The sequence below is a fragment of the Astatotilapia calliptera genome, chromosome 8, assembly GCF_964374335.1.
Source record: "Astatotilapia calliptera chromosome 8, fAstCal68.1, whole genome shotgun sequence".
NCBI classification, from domain to species: domain Eukaryota; kingdom Metazoa; phylum Chordata; class Actinopteri; order Cichliformes; family Cichlidae; genus Astatotilapia; species Astatotilapia calliptera.
Window position 1 is genome coordinate 21521482 of NC_137429.1, and position 17563 is coordinate 21539044.

At 40.8% G+C, this 17563-nt stretch overlaps 1 protein-coding gene across 1 annotated transcript in view; it reads left to right on the top strand.

Moving 5' to 3' along the window:
• The window catches only part of shisa9a (shisa family member 9a), a 62645-nt gene that overhangs the window by 28745 nt on the left and 16337 nt on the right, over positions 1 to 17563 (top strand). The window contains exon 3 of the mRNA XM_026179078.2: positions 16248 to 16433. Within this exon, the coding sequence (XP_026034863.2) occupies positions 16248 to 16433 (186 nt within the window). The remainder of the gene's footprint in view (positions 1 to 16247; positions 16434 to 17563) is intronic.

Sequence of the window (17563 nt, forward strand, 5' to 3'; positions counted from 1 at the left end):
CTCATAACACCGCATGAGGGGGGTGAACGGTATGACCCCAGTAAGTCAAGGTGGCACTGCCAATCAGGAAGGCAAGAAAGACTCAGAGTGCTTGAAAAAGGAGACTCACGGGGGAAGAAAAGAAAGAAGTTAGAAGAAGTCAAACACAAAGGACACAAGAAGTTTTTAAAGGCTGACCTCTATTTGGCAAAAACATCAGAAAGAATCAGGGAAGATTTAGAAATGGAACACTTTTCAGTGAAAGACAGAAAATCATCGAGAAAACAAAAGATGTCATTGTGGATGCTCCATTTCCTTGAGTGGTGCTCCGTCATCATGATGAATAAGGGCTGCCTTTTGTCAATCATGTGCTTTAGTGGAGCAGGTATTTATTCCTTTGTTTACAACAAGAGCCTGTCTCCCTCTCTCCGTCTGTGGCCTGGTGACTGATGAGCCCTGTCACAGGGAGGAACACCCAGCCTGGAGCCACAGAAGATGACTGCCCGAGGCTCGTGTGACAAAAACCTGAACTCTAACAAAAAACAAGTAAAAAATGTTTTTTCTTTGATAGCCTTTCAGGAGGTGAGGAACCATGTGGGAAAAAATAAGACAGAAAAAAATGACAGACTGTTTTCGGGTTAAATTTGTTTTACCTGTTAGCACTAAATTGATTGTTTGAATCCACCACACCAATATTTTTCCCCTCTGATTTCACAGCTCAAGGTCTGTATGCCTCACCATACAGAATTTATTGACATTCTGTTCAATTTAATATTATACTGTAAGGTAAAGATGCTATAATAATACAGAGAAAATGCCAAAACGCAGACAATCCCGTGTGAGCAAGCACATAGTGACAGTAGGCAGGAAAAACTCCCTTTTAACAGGAAGAAACCTCCTGCACGACCAGGCTCAGGGAGTGGCAGCCCTCTGCAATGACCGATTGGGGGTGAGGGGAGGGAGACGGGGCAAAAGGCAAACTGTGGAAGAGACCAAGAGATCCAAAGTGGTGTATAGTGTATGATGGTGTGAAGAAACACTCACTGCATCATGAGAAGTACCCAGCAGACTAGGCCTGTTGCAGTGTTAGTAAGGGAGGGTTCAGAGTCACTTGATCCTGCCCTGATAATAAGCTTTATAGAAAAAGAAAGTTTTAAGCCTAATCTTTAAAGTAGAGAGGATGTCTGCATCATGAATCCAAACTGGGAGCTGGTTCCACAAATAAAGGGACAGAAAGCTGAAGGCTCTGCCTCCCAATCTACTATTAAATACCTCAGGAACCACAAGTAAGCCTGCATCACTTCTCATGATGCAGTGAGTGTTTCTTCACACCATCATACACTATACACCACTTTGGATCTCTTGGTCTCTTCCACAGTTTGCCTTTTGCCCCGTCTCCCTCCCCTCACCCCCAATCGGTCATTGAAGGGGGCTGCAACAGGGGCCAGCAATTGTTGTGCCACTAAAACTTAAGCATGCATGAGCATGACTGAATGACTGCAACACGACATTAGGACCAACAGTTGTTTCAGGAGAAATACTACACCGGAAGATCCTACTGGGGTTGCCTGTCATACTAATTAAAGCTTATTAAACTGTAACTGTCTACACAAAGCTAATGTACTGTTTGAGTTCTTGCTGATATGAAATTGCAGTTATTAGGCAGTACTCTGCAGCTTCTTTATATTCCAAACAATTTTTTTTCCCTTTTGTTTTCGACCCGGTGTTCTCCCAGACATCTGTCAGCACCCAGCGGTTGCAGAGGCCTTGTGGTTTTAAGCATCTGATAAGATGATCTTTTTAATCTGGATGTGTTATTTTGCATTTCATTTGCTCACTTCTGTCCAAAGTAGACGTCACGATTCTGATTTCTTTAAGTATGCAGTGAAGTCTGTGGCGGTATCATGCCGGTACAAACGACTGGCCGCATCAGCCTGAATGCGTAGTGAAAATGTCTCACGGGACAGCGATGGCCATTATTTGAATTGCTGGATAATCTGTGTGGGATTAGCTCCCGCACAGATAACCTTTAAAACACAACTCAAGTGGACTGAGATAAGCAGCTATCAGAGTGACATCTTACTATAGATTCAGTGACTTTCTGTAACAATGTCCTGTGAGACTGCAGTCAATGCATTGTGCTTTGACAAGACAAGACAATAGGCAGACAGTGGTTGAATCTTACTGCAAATGTTCCACCAACAGAAGAGAGGCAGAGAGAAAAGGAACAATAGAAATCGATAGCTCTTCAAAATAAGGGAGGTATGACGGAAAGCTCTAATCATAAAAGGGTGCAGGGGAAGTCATTGTGCTTTCAAAGGCTCAGGGAGGAACAATTAGGGTAGATAAGCTATTCCCTCTGCTATCATTTCCCTCCACCATTTCCCATGACAGACTTTTTAATAATAGTGTTTCTCTGCATCACACTCTTATCTGTTTAATGGTCAGTTCTCACGGGATTTACTCAGAGGTATGTGCTCAGCTTCGGAATTGGAGTCGGCTTGCATATTTCTCTGGATCTCATAAGGATTTCATGATGGCACCTCTCTCTGTCGTGCTCCCTTCCTGAGCTCTCCCTCATCATCTCTTCCTAAATAGCAGTGCTCTAATGAGCAAAGACAAAGCTAGCAGCATATGGTGATGATAATGAGATGAACAATGTTTGGAAAACAAGGCCATATATAAGGCTGAGGGGTCTGACATGTTGCTCGACAGAGTGTTGTGCACTGAATTTTGTACAGCAGCCTTCAGGCAAAGCTACATGATATATATTATTCATGACAATGCACGCCCAAGTCCTAAAGGCATTGTTTCTGGGCAAATGAATGACTGCTGATGCAGTGACATGCTTCTACTGTAACATTCTTTTATCGTGTTGCAACAGGAGTTTTCACAGTCCTGAAGTCTGAAAAGTGGAGGTTCTGAAATCTCAAGTAACCCTTGGTCAGTGCAACCAGACAAGTTCCAGATATGTTTATTTGAAAAGAGTTTAAGCTGAATTGAATCTTTAAAATATTTAGCAATTTAACATTGAAAAAAACTACTATTAATTAATGTTTATGAACCAATAGTAGTTTATTGCACAGTCAACTACAACCACTCATTGTACCACTCATCCACCAGCCAGGAAGTAGCATTGGATTGCAAGCACTGATGTGCATAAGTGTGTAAAAGTGTCCTACGCTCTGCTGGCTCAACAACTGCACAGTTCCAGACCTCGTCTAGCATTAACATCAGCACAAAAACCGTGCGCCGTGAGCTTCATGGCATGGGTTTTTGTGACGGACCAGCTCCTGTAGGGTGTAACGTGTAGGTGGCCCAGTACTTTTGTCCAAGTATATTTACATGAGAAACAATCTCACAGACATAAATACCTGCCTTTAGTGCTAAGTAACTAATAAATAAAATTTTACTCACCTATCTATTTTCATACACTTATGCATTACTTTTAGCTAACTGTTTGCAGTCTTTCTATGTATACCTTTCCTACTCTATAATTACCCCTGAAATACCTGTAGCTTTTACTACTCACTCCTTGACTTTTGAAACACCTCTAAAAACTGTGTGCTGTTTGCTTGGCTCTGGCAGCGGCACAAAGTCTAAGCATCAGTGTCAAAATAGTTTCTTTCTGTGAGCTTTCTGGCCCTTACACATCAAACTCGCCTCCCCATTGCTGACAGCACCAGCAGGTAGCAAGACCCATGGAGGCTCGGACATCTGTTCTTCTCTAGCTGTCTGACTCTTCTAGTGAACTTTAATGTTTATGCGGTATTATCGCGAGCATCTGATGGTTTTCCTCCCCCCGTGGCCACCAATCACGAGGGCCTGACCCATTCACCTCAGGGCGTAAAAACTTCCCTCGCTCGAGCCCTCACCTTACCGCCCGCCATTCAAAAGGGGGGATTTTACAGCCGGCTTCCAGTGAAATTCCCATGAGCTCAGCAGTCGTATAGAGAGGCCCCTGCTTGCTCTGTGATCCTCGCTGTCCTCCATGCTGCAGGCGAGAGATATGGGCCCGGAGGGATGAGGTCAAGACAGATGCAGCTTCTTATGCGCTGTAAACAGACAGCAGGGCGAATAAAGCGGAAGCTCTCGCAGTCTCACACATAACCTGCTTACCATTTTCAGTGTGACTAAATATGCATATGCAGAGAAACACTGAGGACCCCACACACACTCTCTCACTTAAATGCGAGGATGTGTGTGCACGCTCTGCGTGGATGATCTCTGACAAGGCAAGAACTCCTAACAAATGATAAAGGAGACTTTTCTTTTTTTCCCAGTTTATAGGGAAGCGTATGGCACAATTTTCACATCATCCTTATGTCACATGTTAGATCAATCCAAATATCCATAGTACCGATACCAATACCAGTATTGGCATCGGATCAGTGCTGTTCTGATTGGAGCGATAAGTTCAGTGTGTCACCCAATTAATTGTGTTGAATCTTTTTTTTTCAAACATGCATTTGCAAAAATAGTGTTGACTGTCACGTCTATTTTATTTATAACCTAATGCATGTTTAAACAAAAGTGGACCCAAAGTGCTTTAGAGAGGCACATTTACATTCAGGTCTCCAAAACACATAGTTTCAAAATACATGAAAAGCTAAAAGGAGTTATTTATAATTTATATTATTGTGGAAAGTAACAAATCACAGTGATTTTGTGGTAAATAAAATTTGCAGCATTGCACAGCACTAGGTCTCAGTTTCACAAAGCAACACAGGCAGCAGCAGCTTTGGATAACTGCACATGTCTCATCTTTCATTTTCAGGCTCTATTTACACAGGTTTTTCCATTGCCAGTGTAGACTTTTTCTGTCAACATTGAAAGTGCTTTATCCTGCCATGAATCATAAAATTGACTGTTTGCCACTTGCATGTCTTTCAATAAAACCTGTGCTTTTTAAAAAATTTATTTATTTATTGTGACTGTGCCTTACAAAGCTACTAGCATGTGACCTAGAACAAACTCATAGGAGGCAAACAAGACACGTGAAGAATCAGCAGAGAGAGAGATGAACAGACAGACCAACAGAGCAGCAGGCAGCACAACATAGGTTGCATAACAATGACTTTTTTCCTTTTTTTTCAGTACTGTACAGCCGGCCTGCCTGTTGATATGTGGGCGCGGGTGACTGCGGGACAATGCGAACTCGGCGTGTGCTGGAGAGCAAATACTACGCGAGAGAATGTTGTTGCCATGACAAGAGATAGAGAGAGAGAAAGAGGGGCAAGCCAGAGATGGAGAAAGATGAGTAACAACAGAGAAGCAGAGGCTCGAGCCGAAGCAAAGAAGAGGGTTTATCCACTTGCAGAGCGAGGAGAAAGACGGAATAATAGATGAGTCAGCTGCTTACACTTTTTTTTAGTGCCGAATCAAACAGGCGGTGAAATTACACTGTACAACCAGTAGCGATGGAGCCGAGCCAGGCCAAGCATGAGATAGATAGAAACACTCCTACATACATGTGCTATGGCTCTTTATTGATATCCGTGTCTGTCTTTATCATTTTTTTAAACCCTTCCTTTCCCTTGCGCACGCACAGCTGTACAGCACACATCAAGGGACGCAACCCGATGTGTGTGCTCTTATTTCCCCTCCTTCAATGTGTAGAAGAAAAGAATACATTCTCGTCTGGGAAAGCTCAGATACCGTTTGCGCCCCGGGAGGATTGCCTCACAGCTCCATGCTGGATGTCTGGCTTCCTGCGAGGGAGAGAGAGAAAGAGAGAGAGAGAAGGCAGCTTTGAAATCGCCGTGCGCGCTCGCTGTCGTGCACTGCTGACTGCACTGTCTGTTACCTGGTGGTCATAAGCTCATCATCATCATCCACATGCTGTCTCATCAGCGCAGTCACACTCACTGTAATCCTGACAGCTCCTGCGCCTTCGCCCTGCAGTGTAAATTCATGTAAATGTCAACTTCTTTAATGCCAAAATGAAAGGCTCAAATGGTGGCATACATTTCAAACCAAACGCAATCGCACCCCCCTCCCGCGCAAGCGCTTAAGCGGGCCCTCTGTGACACCTTCGTGTAAATAAAATCCCTTTCTGACTGTCAGTGATTGATGTGACGTAAGAATGATTCAACCTTAAGCTAATTTACAGACAGACCTTGTTACAGTAGATTTGCAAGAAGCCATAGTGTTTGTGGGGAGAGAAAAACAGCAGAAGCAATAAATATTTTATATTGGTCTGTAATCTTGCACAGTCAGACATCAATCTTGTCAAACTCGCAGAGGTCTGAGGAGAGTCGTGAAAACTGACCTATACAACAACTGGCTGTGATATGGAACACCTGCCGTTGGAAACAATGCAGGCTACCTGTTGGATTCAATTATAAGTCGGCGCTGTGGGCTGCCTGCATCAACAGCTCTTTCAAAAGAATTTCTGCACTTTCCCTCAAAACTGGCACAACATCGACTGAACACAGCTTGCAGCAAACTTTTTCAGCCCCCTGCGCTAATCCCACCAAGTCCTCCAGCAGGATGGTATTGGATTTTTTTTGTTTCTTACCTGTGTTTCTTACATTCATGTATTTTCAGTTCAAAAGGGGGAAAAGCAGATAGGTGGAGTGGAGAAGGCATTGACTTACCTTACTTTAATCCTGGAAGCTTGTGTTGACCTATCTCCCGGGAACAGTTATTTTTATTTATTTATTTTAAAGTTTTCCATCTAACATGCTGCTTACTTATTTCTCACTTGCTTTTAGGTGAGATTAAGACTGTATATGAAAGATGGATGTAGAAACAGTGACATCATCCAGCCTTCTGGGTGGGGCCATGTTTGTTGTGGTTCTTTTGGTTTTGTTTTTTAACTACAGGGTAGGGTGCTAGGTCATTTGTAAACACTAGTAAGCTTAGTTAGCAAGTTGGAAACGTAAAATAATAATACACTGCATAACACAGATATATCCTAATAAGTGTTGGCCAAATTAAATATTAACTAATATCTATTAAGTTGTATTTATTCTACAAATGTGAAGCACAAATCAAACATAATGACAGATTGTATTATTCTTATTATTATTATTAAATATGCTTCAACAAGCACCAACACCACAAACATGGTAGAGAGTTTCAGTTTAGTGACTTACACAGACGTAACTTATGCATTAGTAAAAATCCAAATGGTAAAGTTGTTACAAAAGGAGAAATTTGCTATAGAGGCCATTTTGGTAACAGCTACCTTAGATTAAGCTAACCTCAAGGCCACTTGAAGCTAGCTTTTTGGCGACACTTTGGTGCTGAAGGTTGCTGCTTGAATATAGGTTTCAAAAAATACTTGCTTAGGGCTAAGAAAAGCTCTTGGTCTTAGCATTGTTTTCAATAAATGTGATTAATTATTGCTAAATAACAAAACAGTGCTAGATATCTCTTCTACTGACACCCCCAAAGTGTAGCTAAATTCATCTTCATGTACGCTGGCAGAAAGCAGGCCTTTATCTATGGTTATAAAAAGGGGCGTTTGAAGGAAAACACAAGTGTAAAATATTCAAAAATTTAATTTAAAAAAGGTCAAAAGCACAGCAGCAAATACCTTACGTGATTCATGGCTCCAGTGTATGCTTTCATTCCACATATGATTTTTTAGACAGCGTTTTACAGAAAGATATATTTCACTAACCTTTTCTTTTCCTCACACACACAGGGTAGTAGCACATGGCAGCAGCAAGGCATTTCTGTGTTCTTTTGGTCAATAGCGAGCCACCTACAACAGAACACCAGTGAAATGAATAGGGAAGCATATGTTTTCTGTTATTGTTACTAGAGTAAAAGCTCCGGGAGAGGATTACATCCCCATACAGGATTATGTCCAAAGTCAACAATAAATACTTTCATTAGCATCCAAATTGGCTACTTCAGACACCACAGAGGGTTTTTAGTTATTTATTTATTTGCATCATGACAGTGGGAAGACTTGCCAATTGTACAATAATTCATTTCCCAGTGTAAAAGTAAAAGGTAGGTTCGAGACTAAATCGCAGTCTGCTATTTTAGTCCAAATAAAAAGACCTACTTTTTCTTTTAAAAGTAAAATGTAGTTAAAATGTAACCATTTAAAGCATAAAAGCCCTCTCGAATCTTCCATTTTCACTGTATAAATTGGTCAAATAACGGGCTGTTAACTCATTAAAAGGTCATTGATTGTGGTTGCAGTTTATTCAGCATGTCCTCTGGATTTCCTACTAATTGCACTCAAACTGCAGATTTTGCAATCAACTGTGACCACGTCTGCTACATGCACATGCAATTTACCAGTTTACCCCCTTGGTAAAATGGGTATAAAATAGTTTTCTTCCACTGGCACCACCATCATTCTAATCTTTCTGCTCTTAGATAAACATACTTTTTCTCCTGGCCTTTTTCGTAATCTCTAATATCCTCTATTTGTGCTTGAGGGAACTTTAACATCAATTTTTCATATATCTATCTTTTTCAAGACTCACTGAATTTTCCAAATAGTTGTGAGTCGATTCAGTAAAAATACTGCAAGATTTTTTCCTAATTTACACTATTGATTCCCAACTGCATCTGATTTATTCTCATTTCTTTGTATGTTTTGGTTGCTGTAGCATTTGGTAAATCTCTGAGCAGCAGGGGAGAGGAAAGAAAACTGGCTGTCACTGGTAGTAAAAGTCTGTCGTGACCTCTGAGAATCAGTTTGCTTTGGATCAGCTTGGTGAAGCACTGTGACCACACCACCAGACTCCCACTGCATCCCCTTTTATCATCCTGACAGACATCCCGGTGACAGCTGTCAGTCATCCTGGTGAATGGGCTCACGGTGTGGTGTCACCTGGGTGCCTCGTTTGTTTCTGAAGTTCATGTGTGTGTTCTTTTTCACTAAGATCATAAAGATGAGAGGGTTTGATTGTGATGCATGCTGGTTCACAGTAAACTAGGGGAGAATAATAATGGGATCTATCACAGCAGCACTGTATAATAGATAATGTTTATTTATTCATTTTCTTGAATGAGGCAAGGTTGCTCCCTATAAAGGCAGACATTTTCTTGTAAGTAAACAGTCATAATGATGAAATCCTGATGCAAGTTTCCATCCCTGAGCCTGGTTTGGAGACAGGTTTAATTTCTCTTAAAAGACTTTATGGGATGGCAGTGGAAATGCTAGAGAATCATCCTGTTTTAAAGAGCTCTGTCAAGTTAATCCTGCTGTCACTCCTTTAGTTTGTACACAGCAAATAGGAACTATTAATAATTACTTCTGCAAGCGTCAGTTCCCAAATTAATAAAAAAATATGGTGAATGATGCTGTTGTTGCTGCCACAGTTCAACTGAAAGTAACAACAATTAATCATATGTGCAGTCATGCAAACTCACGATAAGACCTGTTCCTTCCTTGGATTAACCCCACAAACGGCGATAGGGAGATTAATTAATGCTACTATTATCCCAATTTCCTCTCAGACTCCCAGGTTACTTGCGGTTGCAAGAATTTCCAAAAGTAAAATGGGAGGCTGTGGAACCAACTCCCAGTTAGGTATGAAGAGAGAGACACCCACTCTTACTTTTAAGCTCAAGCTTAAAATTTACATTTTGATGAAGCTTGTAGTTAAGGCTGGATCACGTGATTGTGAATCATCCCTTAAAGCTTTTTATACCCACCACATGATGCTTTGCGAATGGTACCTTGACATTAAAGTGACTTCACCGTGCCTGCCGGTGTTTCTCAGCTGTGCGCCTCTCAATTTTTGTCACCTGGCTTGAGCTGAGATGAAGTCACTAATAATAGTTTACCACCACTTTAAGGATATATCAGTAAAGAAGCAGAGAGACACAGATTATACAGAGGAAGATTTTTCAACACTTTGAAAAGATGTCAAAGCTTTATTTCCAGCTTTGACTTCTTCACTTACTATAACAGTGCAACACCTATTGTTACTTCAGCAGCTACCTGAGCCATAACAGCGAGCATGAATGGATGTGCATTAGGGCTGGGCCATATCATACCGTTCACGGTAATACCGGTATAATGTTGGGCAACGATAAGAAAATGAAATATCGCGATAGAATATGGGTAAAACGCGCATGCGCAGTGCCTTTGTTTTCATACACACATGGCGGAAAAAGCATGGCTGCAACGCAGAATGAGAAGGGTGAAAGCGGGTCGTTGAATGAAACGGATGAACCAGAATTGGTTTGTAAAAGTGCTGCAACTTCAGTGGTGTGGAACTGGTTTGGCTTTCGTCCATCAGATACACAACAAAGCACTATTTTTGGTAGAGCATGCTAGCGGGCCGTCGTTATTACCGTCCTTTGATTTTTCTGAAAATCAACAGTGCCCCTTATAATCCCGTGTGCCTTATGTATGAATTCTGGTTGTGTTTACTGACCTCGAAACGATTTTATGTGGTACACGGCGCTTGAAAATCTGTCAAATGTTTCAGTACAACTTTGCTAAGCTACGAACTCGCACTGCTTGATGGATTGTCGGAGCATTACGGCTATCGTAGGCGGGAGCCTCGCGGAGTGATACGTACGGTGCTTCAACATAATATTACCGTATTGTGTGTGTATAACGTCTTTTTAAGTTTTGTGGATATTATACATGGTTATGCTGAGGATGTGTCGGCCAATTTCCACTGGAAATGCCTTTTGGTTAAACTGTCAGCAAGGAATTTGCATTTGCACTGTTACATTTTTATATAACTTTAATGCACATGAAAAACAGCTGCTTGTTTAAGGGAAAATACATTGATGGGGTTTTTTTTTTTTGCACTAATAAAGTTGTGGAGTTGTAAAATATGTTGTCTAGTGTCAATTATATCATCAGTTATATCGTTATCGCACATTTTCAAATGTATATCGTGATAGATATTTTTGGTCATATCGGCCTGCTCTGATGTGCATGTGTGATGGCGTTACTGGCAGCACATGAAGCAACCAATGCTGCAGATATACTGGGGCCATAAGTTATGCCATGGCATTTTCCATGATGCACTAAGCACTTCAGAGAGAGACACTACTGAATGTCTGCTCTCTCCCTTACTTTGTGTTTTGTCCTGCGTGCTCTGAATTTTCATCCTTTCCCCTCATCCTCCAGCCGTTTGTGGCAGATGGCTGCACCTCCCTGTTCTGGTTCCTGTTAAAAGGGAGTTCTTCTTCCACACTGTTGCCAAGTGCTTGCTTATAGGGGATTGTCTGAGGGTTCGGGTTCTCTTTGTAATATTTTAAGGTCTTTATCTTACAATATAAAGCCACTTGAGGCAGATGTTGTTAAATGGCAGCATATATAAATAAAAATTAAATTTGAGTAAACCAAAGCGTTTACATACAATCACAATTTTAGAAGGGCATGACTGTTTCATGGAGCTGAATGAGCTCATGGCAGAGGGTAGGTGCACCTGTGCTTTGATGGGGTATTGAATTTTACAAATGTGCTCCTCAGCTAGACAAAATCCATTATGAAATGAGAAAATTGTTGACCCCAGCCATTTTGGCCTCACATGAAAAATAAAACAGCCTACCAGCTTTTATCTTGAGAGAGAGAGAGCGAGCGCTTCGGGATCATAACTCAGTTCTTCGCTGCTGTTTCTTCCTTAGTCATGGTTGTCTCTCTCCTTCTCTTCCTCACAGTTTACCCCTCCCGCCCAACACAGCCTCACTTTTTGCAGTGAAAGTCATCTCGCCTTAAGTGAACCCGCATTGCCAAACCGTTACAGTAAATCCCAAAGTATTTAACCGACAAGCGCATCATCGTCATCTGTGTATTTGGCAAGTCCAATAAATTTCTCAGAAAATGACTCAACCTTGCATTTTCCAGGCCGCTGTTATCTATCCAAACTAGGATGTGGGTCCATGTTTCATTTCACACAACACCGTGGGACATTTCATCACATCAAGGAATCTCGTGTCTCAGTCTTTTCTACAACGCCTCACACTGGCTCTCACTTTGATGCTCTTTTTAATTGTCTCCACTCTCGCCGTACCTTGTCAGTCACAGTGTCTGTTAAGAGTGCGTGCGGTTTGAGCCTGCGCCAGGGCTTAAGTGTTTAATTAGTAAGAAGAGAACTTGCTTCGCTTTGACAATTGAGCTGTGCAGATTTTAAGGACTTTGAGCTCACCCTGTGACTCGAAACCTCGGCGACGAGATGAAACAGGGAGAAAATGACTCGAGGAAATCGATGTTGTCGGGCTGAGGCTTCACAGTTTCCCCACCTCAGTTTGCCATCTGTATGAACACCTTTAAGAGGTGCTAAAAGAAAAGCGAGAGGGGGACTTGGGAATATCTGTCATGATTAGGCTGTGTGCAGGCAGGATGAGGACCGAAACGCAAACTCACGGGAAAACAGGACTGAACACAAAATATAGCTTTATTGCTGACAGAAGATAAAGGCGATACAAAATAATATGAAACTAAACTGGGAAGTTCCAAAGGAACTGACTCACGAGGAAACACACGGAGGGGCGCACAGTCATGAGGGAGAACACGACACTGAACTGCGGGAGACGCGGACATAAATACACAGAGGGTTAACGAGGGAAGTGGGAACACACGGGGAACACAGCTGACACAGATAATCGTAACGAGACACGGCAGGAGTGAACACAACATGACGCTTACTGACGAGAGACTGTCAAAGTAAAACAGGAAGTACACAGAGGTTCAGACAGGAGGAGAGAGAGCACAAGGAGAGCACGGACATAACCGCCTGGGGAAAACATGGAATAAAACACAAGGAGGGGAAACGAGGGCTCACAGATACATAGAAGGGCACACAGGGGGTAATCAAATAAGGAACATCTTAACAGAACAACCTAGGAACCAAGGCATAAATACAAAACACACGAAAACTAAGAATACTGGGCCAATATGGCCCAGGACCATGACAATATCCATGTTTTCCTTGTCTGTTTGCCCTGTATTTTTTACCTTAATGATTTCCTTTTTTTGTCTAGCTTCTTTCGATATTTACAAACCATCCTCATATCTCTGTCAGCATCGTTTGAGACGTTTTCTCTCTTTTCTCCTCACGTATCCTCTCCATTTTCCGCATTTCACTTTTTCCACTCTAATTCCTCACTCTTGCTCTCTTGTCTCGTAACGTTTACTTTCCTTCTCAAATTATCAAGTGACAGCATTGGGGCTTTTAAGAGAATGTATTCACTTAGTAAGTATACCTTTGACTTCAGTAACAGGAATTTGCAATTATCTGTCAGGCTCAGTGCAGCGAGAGAACAATTCCCACATTGTGTTTTAACATTCGGCTGCAGTTTAAAGTCAGACTGTGCAGCTCTGGTAGAGCAGTTGCCCATTTCTCAACCCACTGCACATCTTCTGAAATCTAATTATCACTTATTTAATTAGAGGAAGACATTACAGTTAGCCAATTCTGCAATACTGTAATTAATATAAGACATCTGCTACTTCCTACACCATAAGCATTAAGCAATAAATAAATAAATAAGGGAAATGCAGCCACATGCTTCTGTGCAATATAGCAATAGCGAGATGAAGTGCTAAAAGTTGCCCCAGGATTTATGAAGAGATTAGTGAGTCATACTTAACTGAAAGTAACCAGACAAATTGTTAAATTGAAGCTAATTAAAGGTAATGGATAAATGTTTAATTTGGCCGACTAAATATAAGGGATATGTAGTTGGCTGAAAATAATGGATAAATGGTTGAAATTTGAAACACTTAAAATAATAATATGCAATTGAGCGAATGACTAAACATAAAAAAGCCTTAAAAACATCGACATACAATGACTTTCTCTGTATTCAACACAGTTTACATGCTGGAAAAGAGTAGGATGAAGTTTGCTTATTTGATTCTATGCCCCTTAAGACTATTCAGTCATTTACAATCAATGTTCGTTGATATACAATCAGATAATATACATGTATAACTATAGACACACATATAATACACACACAAAAAAAATATAAATAAACCAAAACAACAAAACTACATTTTTACATCAAGCTATAAACCGTGTGATTAACACTCCTCTTAATCCCTGTATTTGTTAAAATAATCTCTTTATATTTGTTTTTTAAACTGACTTTAACTGAGAATTTGTTCTTTCATGAACCTCTTTGAAATCCTCTTATTGTACTTCAAAAGTTTCTTCCCATGTTTTAGGAAATTTACTGAATTTTTCTTCCATTACTTATCTGTATTCACCCTCTGCATTATGGACGGGCCCCAGGGGTCCAGGCTGGTCCATAAAAGTGACTGAGCTACCTCAGCTGGATACAACTGAAGTGATTTGATAACTATAAGTAAAATTAAGTCTAATTAATTTTGTATTGAAAATAGGAACAGCCGTGCCCATGTTAAATATTCTGGTAATAATTGTACTAGCTTGACTGAGGAGGGCACTGATTTTGGAGCATGTGCATGTCAGACCTTGGGATGTCGTCTGGCCTTTATATAAAATATGTCTCTTAGGAAGTAAAGTAGGTCATCATTAGCTCATGAGGCTCACTTAAAACTTGAGAAGAACAAATATACTATGCACTTACTGTGGGTTTATTGTTAATACATATAACTGTTCATTATGTAGTTTTAAAAGGTTTTCCAAGTTTGCTACCATGTTTACCACTATAAACATGGTAGCATTAATCTGCCCACCTTTGTTTTCCTTTGTTTTCTTTCGTAATGAAATAGCAAAGTGAGCTGAGTCTAATAGCCCCATGTCAAAGTTTGTCACTTGTCCAGTCCATCTATGACGCAGTCTAGCAAACTGATATAAAACCCGCCTAATGCTTCGTTTAGCACACTCTAACTAACACTGAGCAAATCCAGATGCGGCTCCACAGTCGATATTCCTTAGCTAGACCCACTTCTGCTAACTATAACTCTAAAATGTCTGTGTTATAAACAAAGAACAAAAAATGCTGTTCTGTTGGCTGCAAAAGCATCCCATTAGAACTGATGCCTGTTGCTTTCGAAGGACAACAGTTGTGCTGTGATTTCAGCTCATTTACATGTAATAAAATCACTCAGAAATCTAAAAAGAAAAGAATGTCTTATTGATGTGACTCAGGCTGCAGTCACGAAGGTGTAGAGACTGGTTAGCAACCACCTGGTGAGCACCAGTTGGTAAATCTCTGCTGATTTAGAGAATATGCTGGAGTACATGTGATCAAATGATTCTGGAGGGTTGGCATTTGAAATACAGTCAAATGATATGAAAACAGAAAAAGCTCTTTTTATGATAAAAAAAAGTCTAAAGGTACCAATAAATGCTTGATATATTTCTTTTAAGTAACTTTGCACTCACTGAAAAACTTTCAATCCTATAGTCCAACAGTCTTTCAAGCCTATAGTCAAAATCAGGAAATGGTGCTGTAGTAAATGAAAGAAATGTGACTTCACAACTTTTTGGGCTTAAGCTGTAAGAAATATATGTGTAAACTTACAGAGAAAGTTCTGGTAGCTCATTGGCCAGACTGTCTTGTTGTTATAAAACAGGACATTTTGATAAATTCACAAACACTCTCCTTTTTTTTGTTCCTTTTTAATCTTGTGGACCCGTTGTAAAAAGGAGACATTTATGTAGCAGATAGGGAAAAACAGCAACTTTTCTGTCATCCATTGTTTATCTATTGCAGACTTCTTTGAGCTAGCATGAATGGCGATGGGGGAGGTCTTTATCAGGCAAAGCTGCGAAATGTATTAAAATGCATTTTAAAGCCCAAACTTAGACCCTCATTCACATTTTCCAAATCTCTCCAGGGGGCCAGACTTGAACCTGTGCTGGGCCCATTCTGGGCCCCGAGCCTCATATTTGACACCCTTGTTCAAGACATTGAACAAGGGTGTTTAAGAACATTAAAGCAGTTCTGAGACAGACAGTTCTGAATCATGATGAGTGAGGCTACATAAAGGACCTCTGAGAGAAGTAGCACAGTCCAACTGGCAGATTTAGACTAACTCATCAGATGTGCAAAGAAAATCTCTGGACTAATAAAGACATTTTTTATTCCAGGAGGAATATTTCAGTTGTAATGGTGACATAAATGTAAGAGCGTGTCATGGAAATCTACTGGTAAAGTCCCAAAAGATAGAAATGAGTGTATATTAGTTGAGAGCAAGGCACAAAATATCTCAGCCAAGAAATCATGTATTAAAAAATAAAAATTTTAAAAAAGAAATTAGGTTATGTAAGTAGATTCTGGAAAATGTGAATGAGAGTTTCACCAATCATTTGACCAGCGAGGGCTCCTCTGGTGCTGGACTGGAGCTTTAAATGTTATTGTAACCTTGCGCTGTCTCATGTCCCTGTTCACAGAGGGTGGCCAGATTAACAACAACGTGGGACCGGCTTCAAACATGGGCCAGCAGCACCCTTACCCTGCCCTCGGCCAGCTGTCTCACGTCTATGAACAGCACCAGCAACAGCAACAGCTCCACCAACAGCAGCAGCAGCAACAGCAGAACAAGGATCTCAACAAGTACGCCTCTCTGAAGGCTGTAGGTGAGTGACTGCCAAGTTTCTTTTTTTTTTAGTGGAGGGGAGTTTAGATGAAGGTGAATATTTTTACAGTTTGTGGTAGGCAGTAAGCCTGATGTTGTTCTGTTGGTAACTCATATAGCAGTGTGTAGATTAGCAGTGAAACCTAAGGCTGGGCCTGCCTTGTTAGTGGAGTCATCGTGATTCATCCCAAGTTGGCAGTGAATTTCAAGAAAAAAGAAAACCTAGGCTCCTATAAGTGACTTTTTTTGTAGTATAGTTTACTGAATGCTTTTTGAGCCCCTGAAACACAAACTCAAATAGCACCAGGTGGTTTTTTTACTCTGGGAAGGCTCTAAACAACAGCAAGCACACTGCACACATAATTGACAGTGGTTTTTTCACTGCATCGCTAACCTGGATGTGGTGTAAGACATAAACAGCTTATACATAAATATTTTTCTCCTGCTTACTGGGGATTTATTTAATGGGAAATTTACACCATAGCTACGCCGCAACCTCAAATTTCTTTTGAAATCGTATGCCGTGCACCTCCCTAGAAATGTAACTACACTTCAGGTCAGTCCGCAACTACTGTGACTGATCTGTTCAGTGTTGTTAATGCCTTCTGTGCATATCCAGCAACTTTTTCGCCACTGTTTTTGAATTTATCAGTGACAGAATAACAATCGGCACCTTAGTATAAGGAATAATAATCATAGCATCAATGTAGGGACTGAAAAATCTCAGCAAATTCCTGGATTTAGAATTCCAAAGCTATTACAATGGACAAGAGGAAATGTAGCCTATAGATTTACCAGTTTAATCAAACGTATTATACAAAAATATCACATAAAAACAGTGGCTCACATCCTTAGTGGTGTTGTGCAAAAAAATCCATGTTTAGCACAACACCACCAATGATGTGAGCCACTCACACAGGTACAGTAATGTCATAGGCTCTGCAAAAGTTTAGAACTTAAAGGGGAATAAATATAGTCATCTTCTATTCCACGTGTTCCTTGTTGGACTCTACAAGATGGGAACATCCTCACAGTTTAAGTTCCCAGTTCAAAATAATCCTTATTTACCTTTTAGAGGGCTTCGGGCAGCCTCCCCATTGTCTAAAATCAGTTTCCCTCCCCCTCACTTTA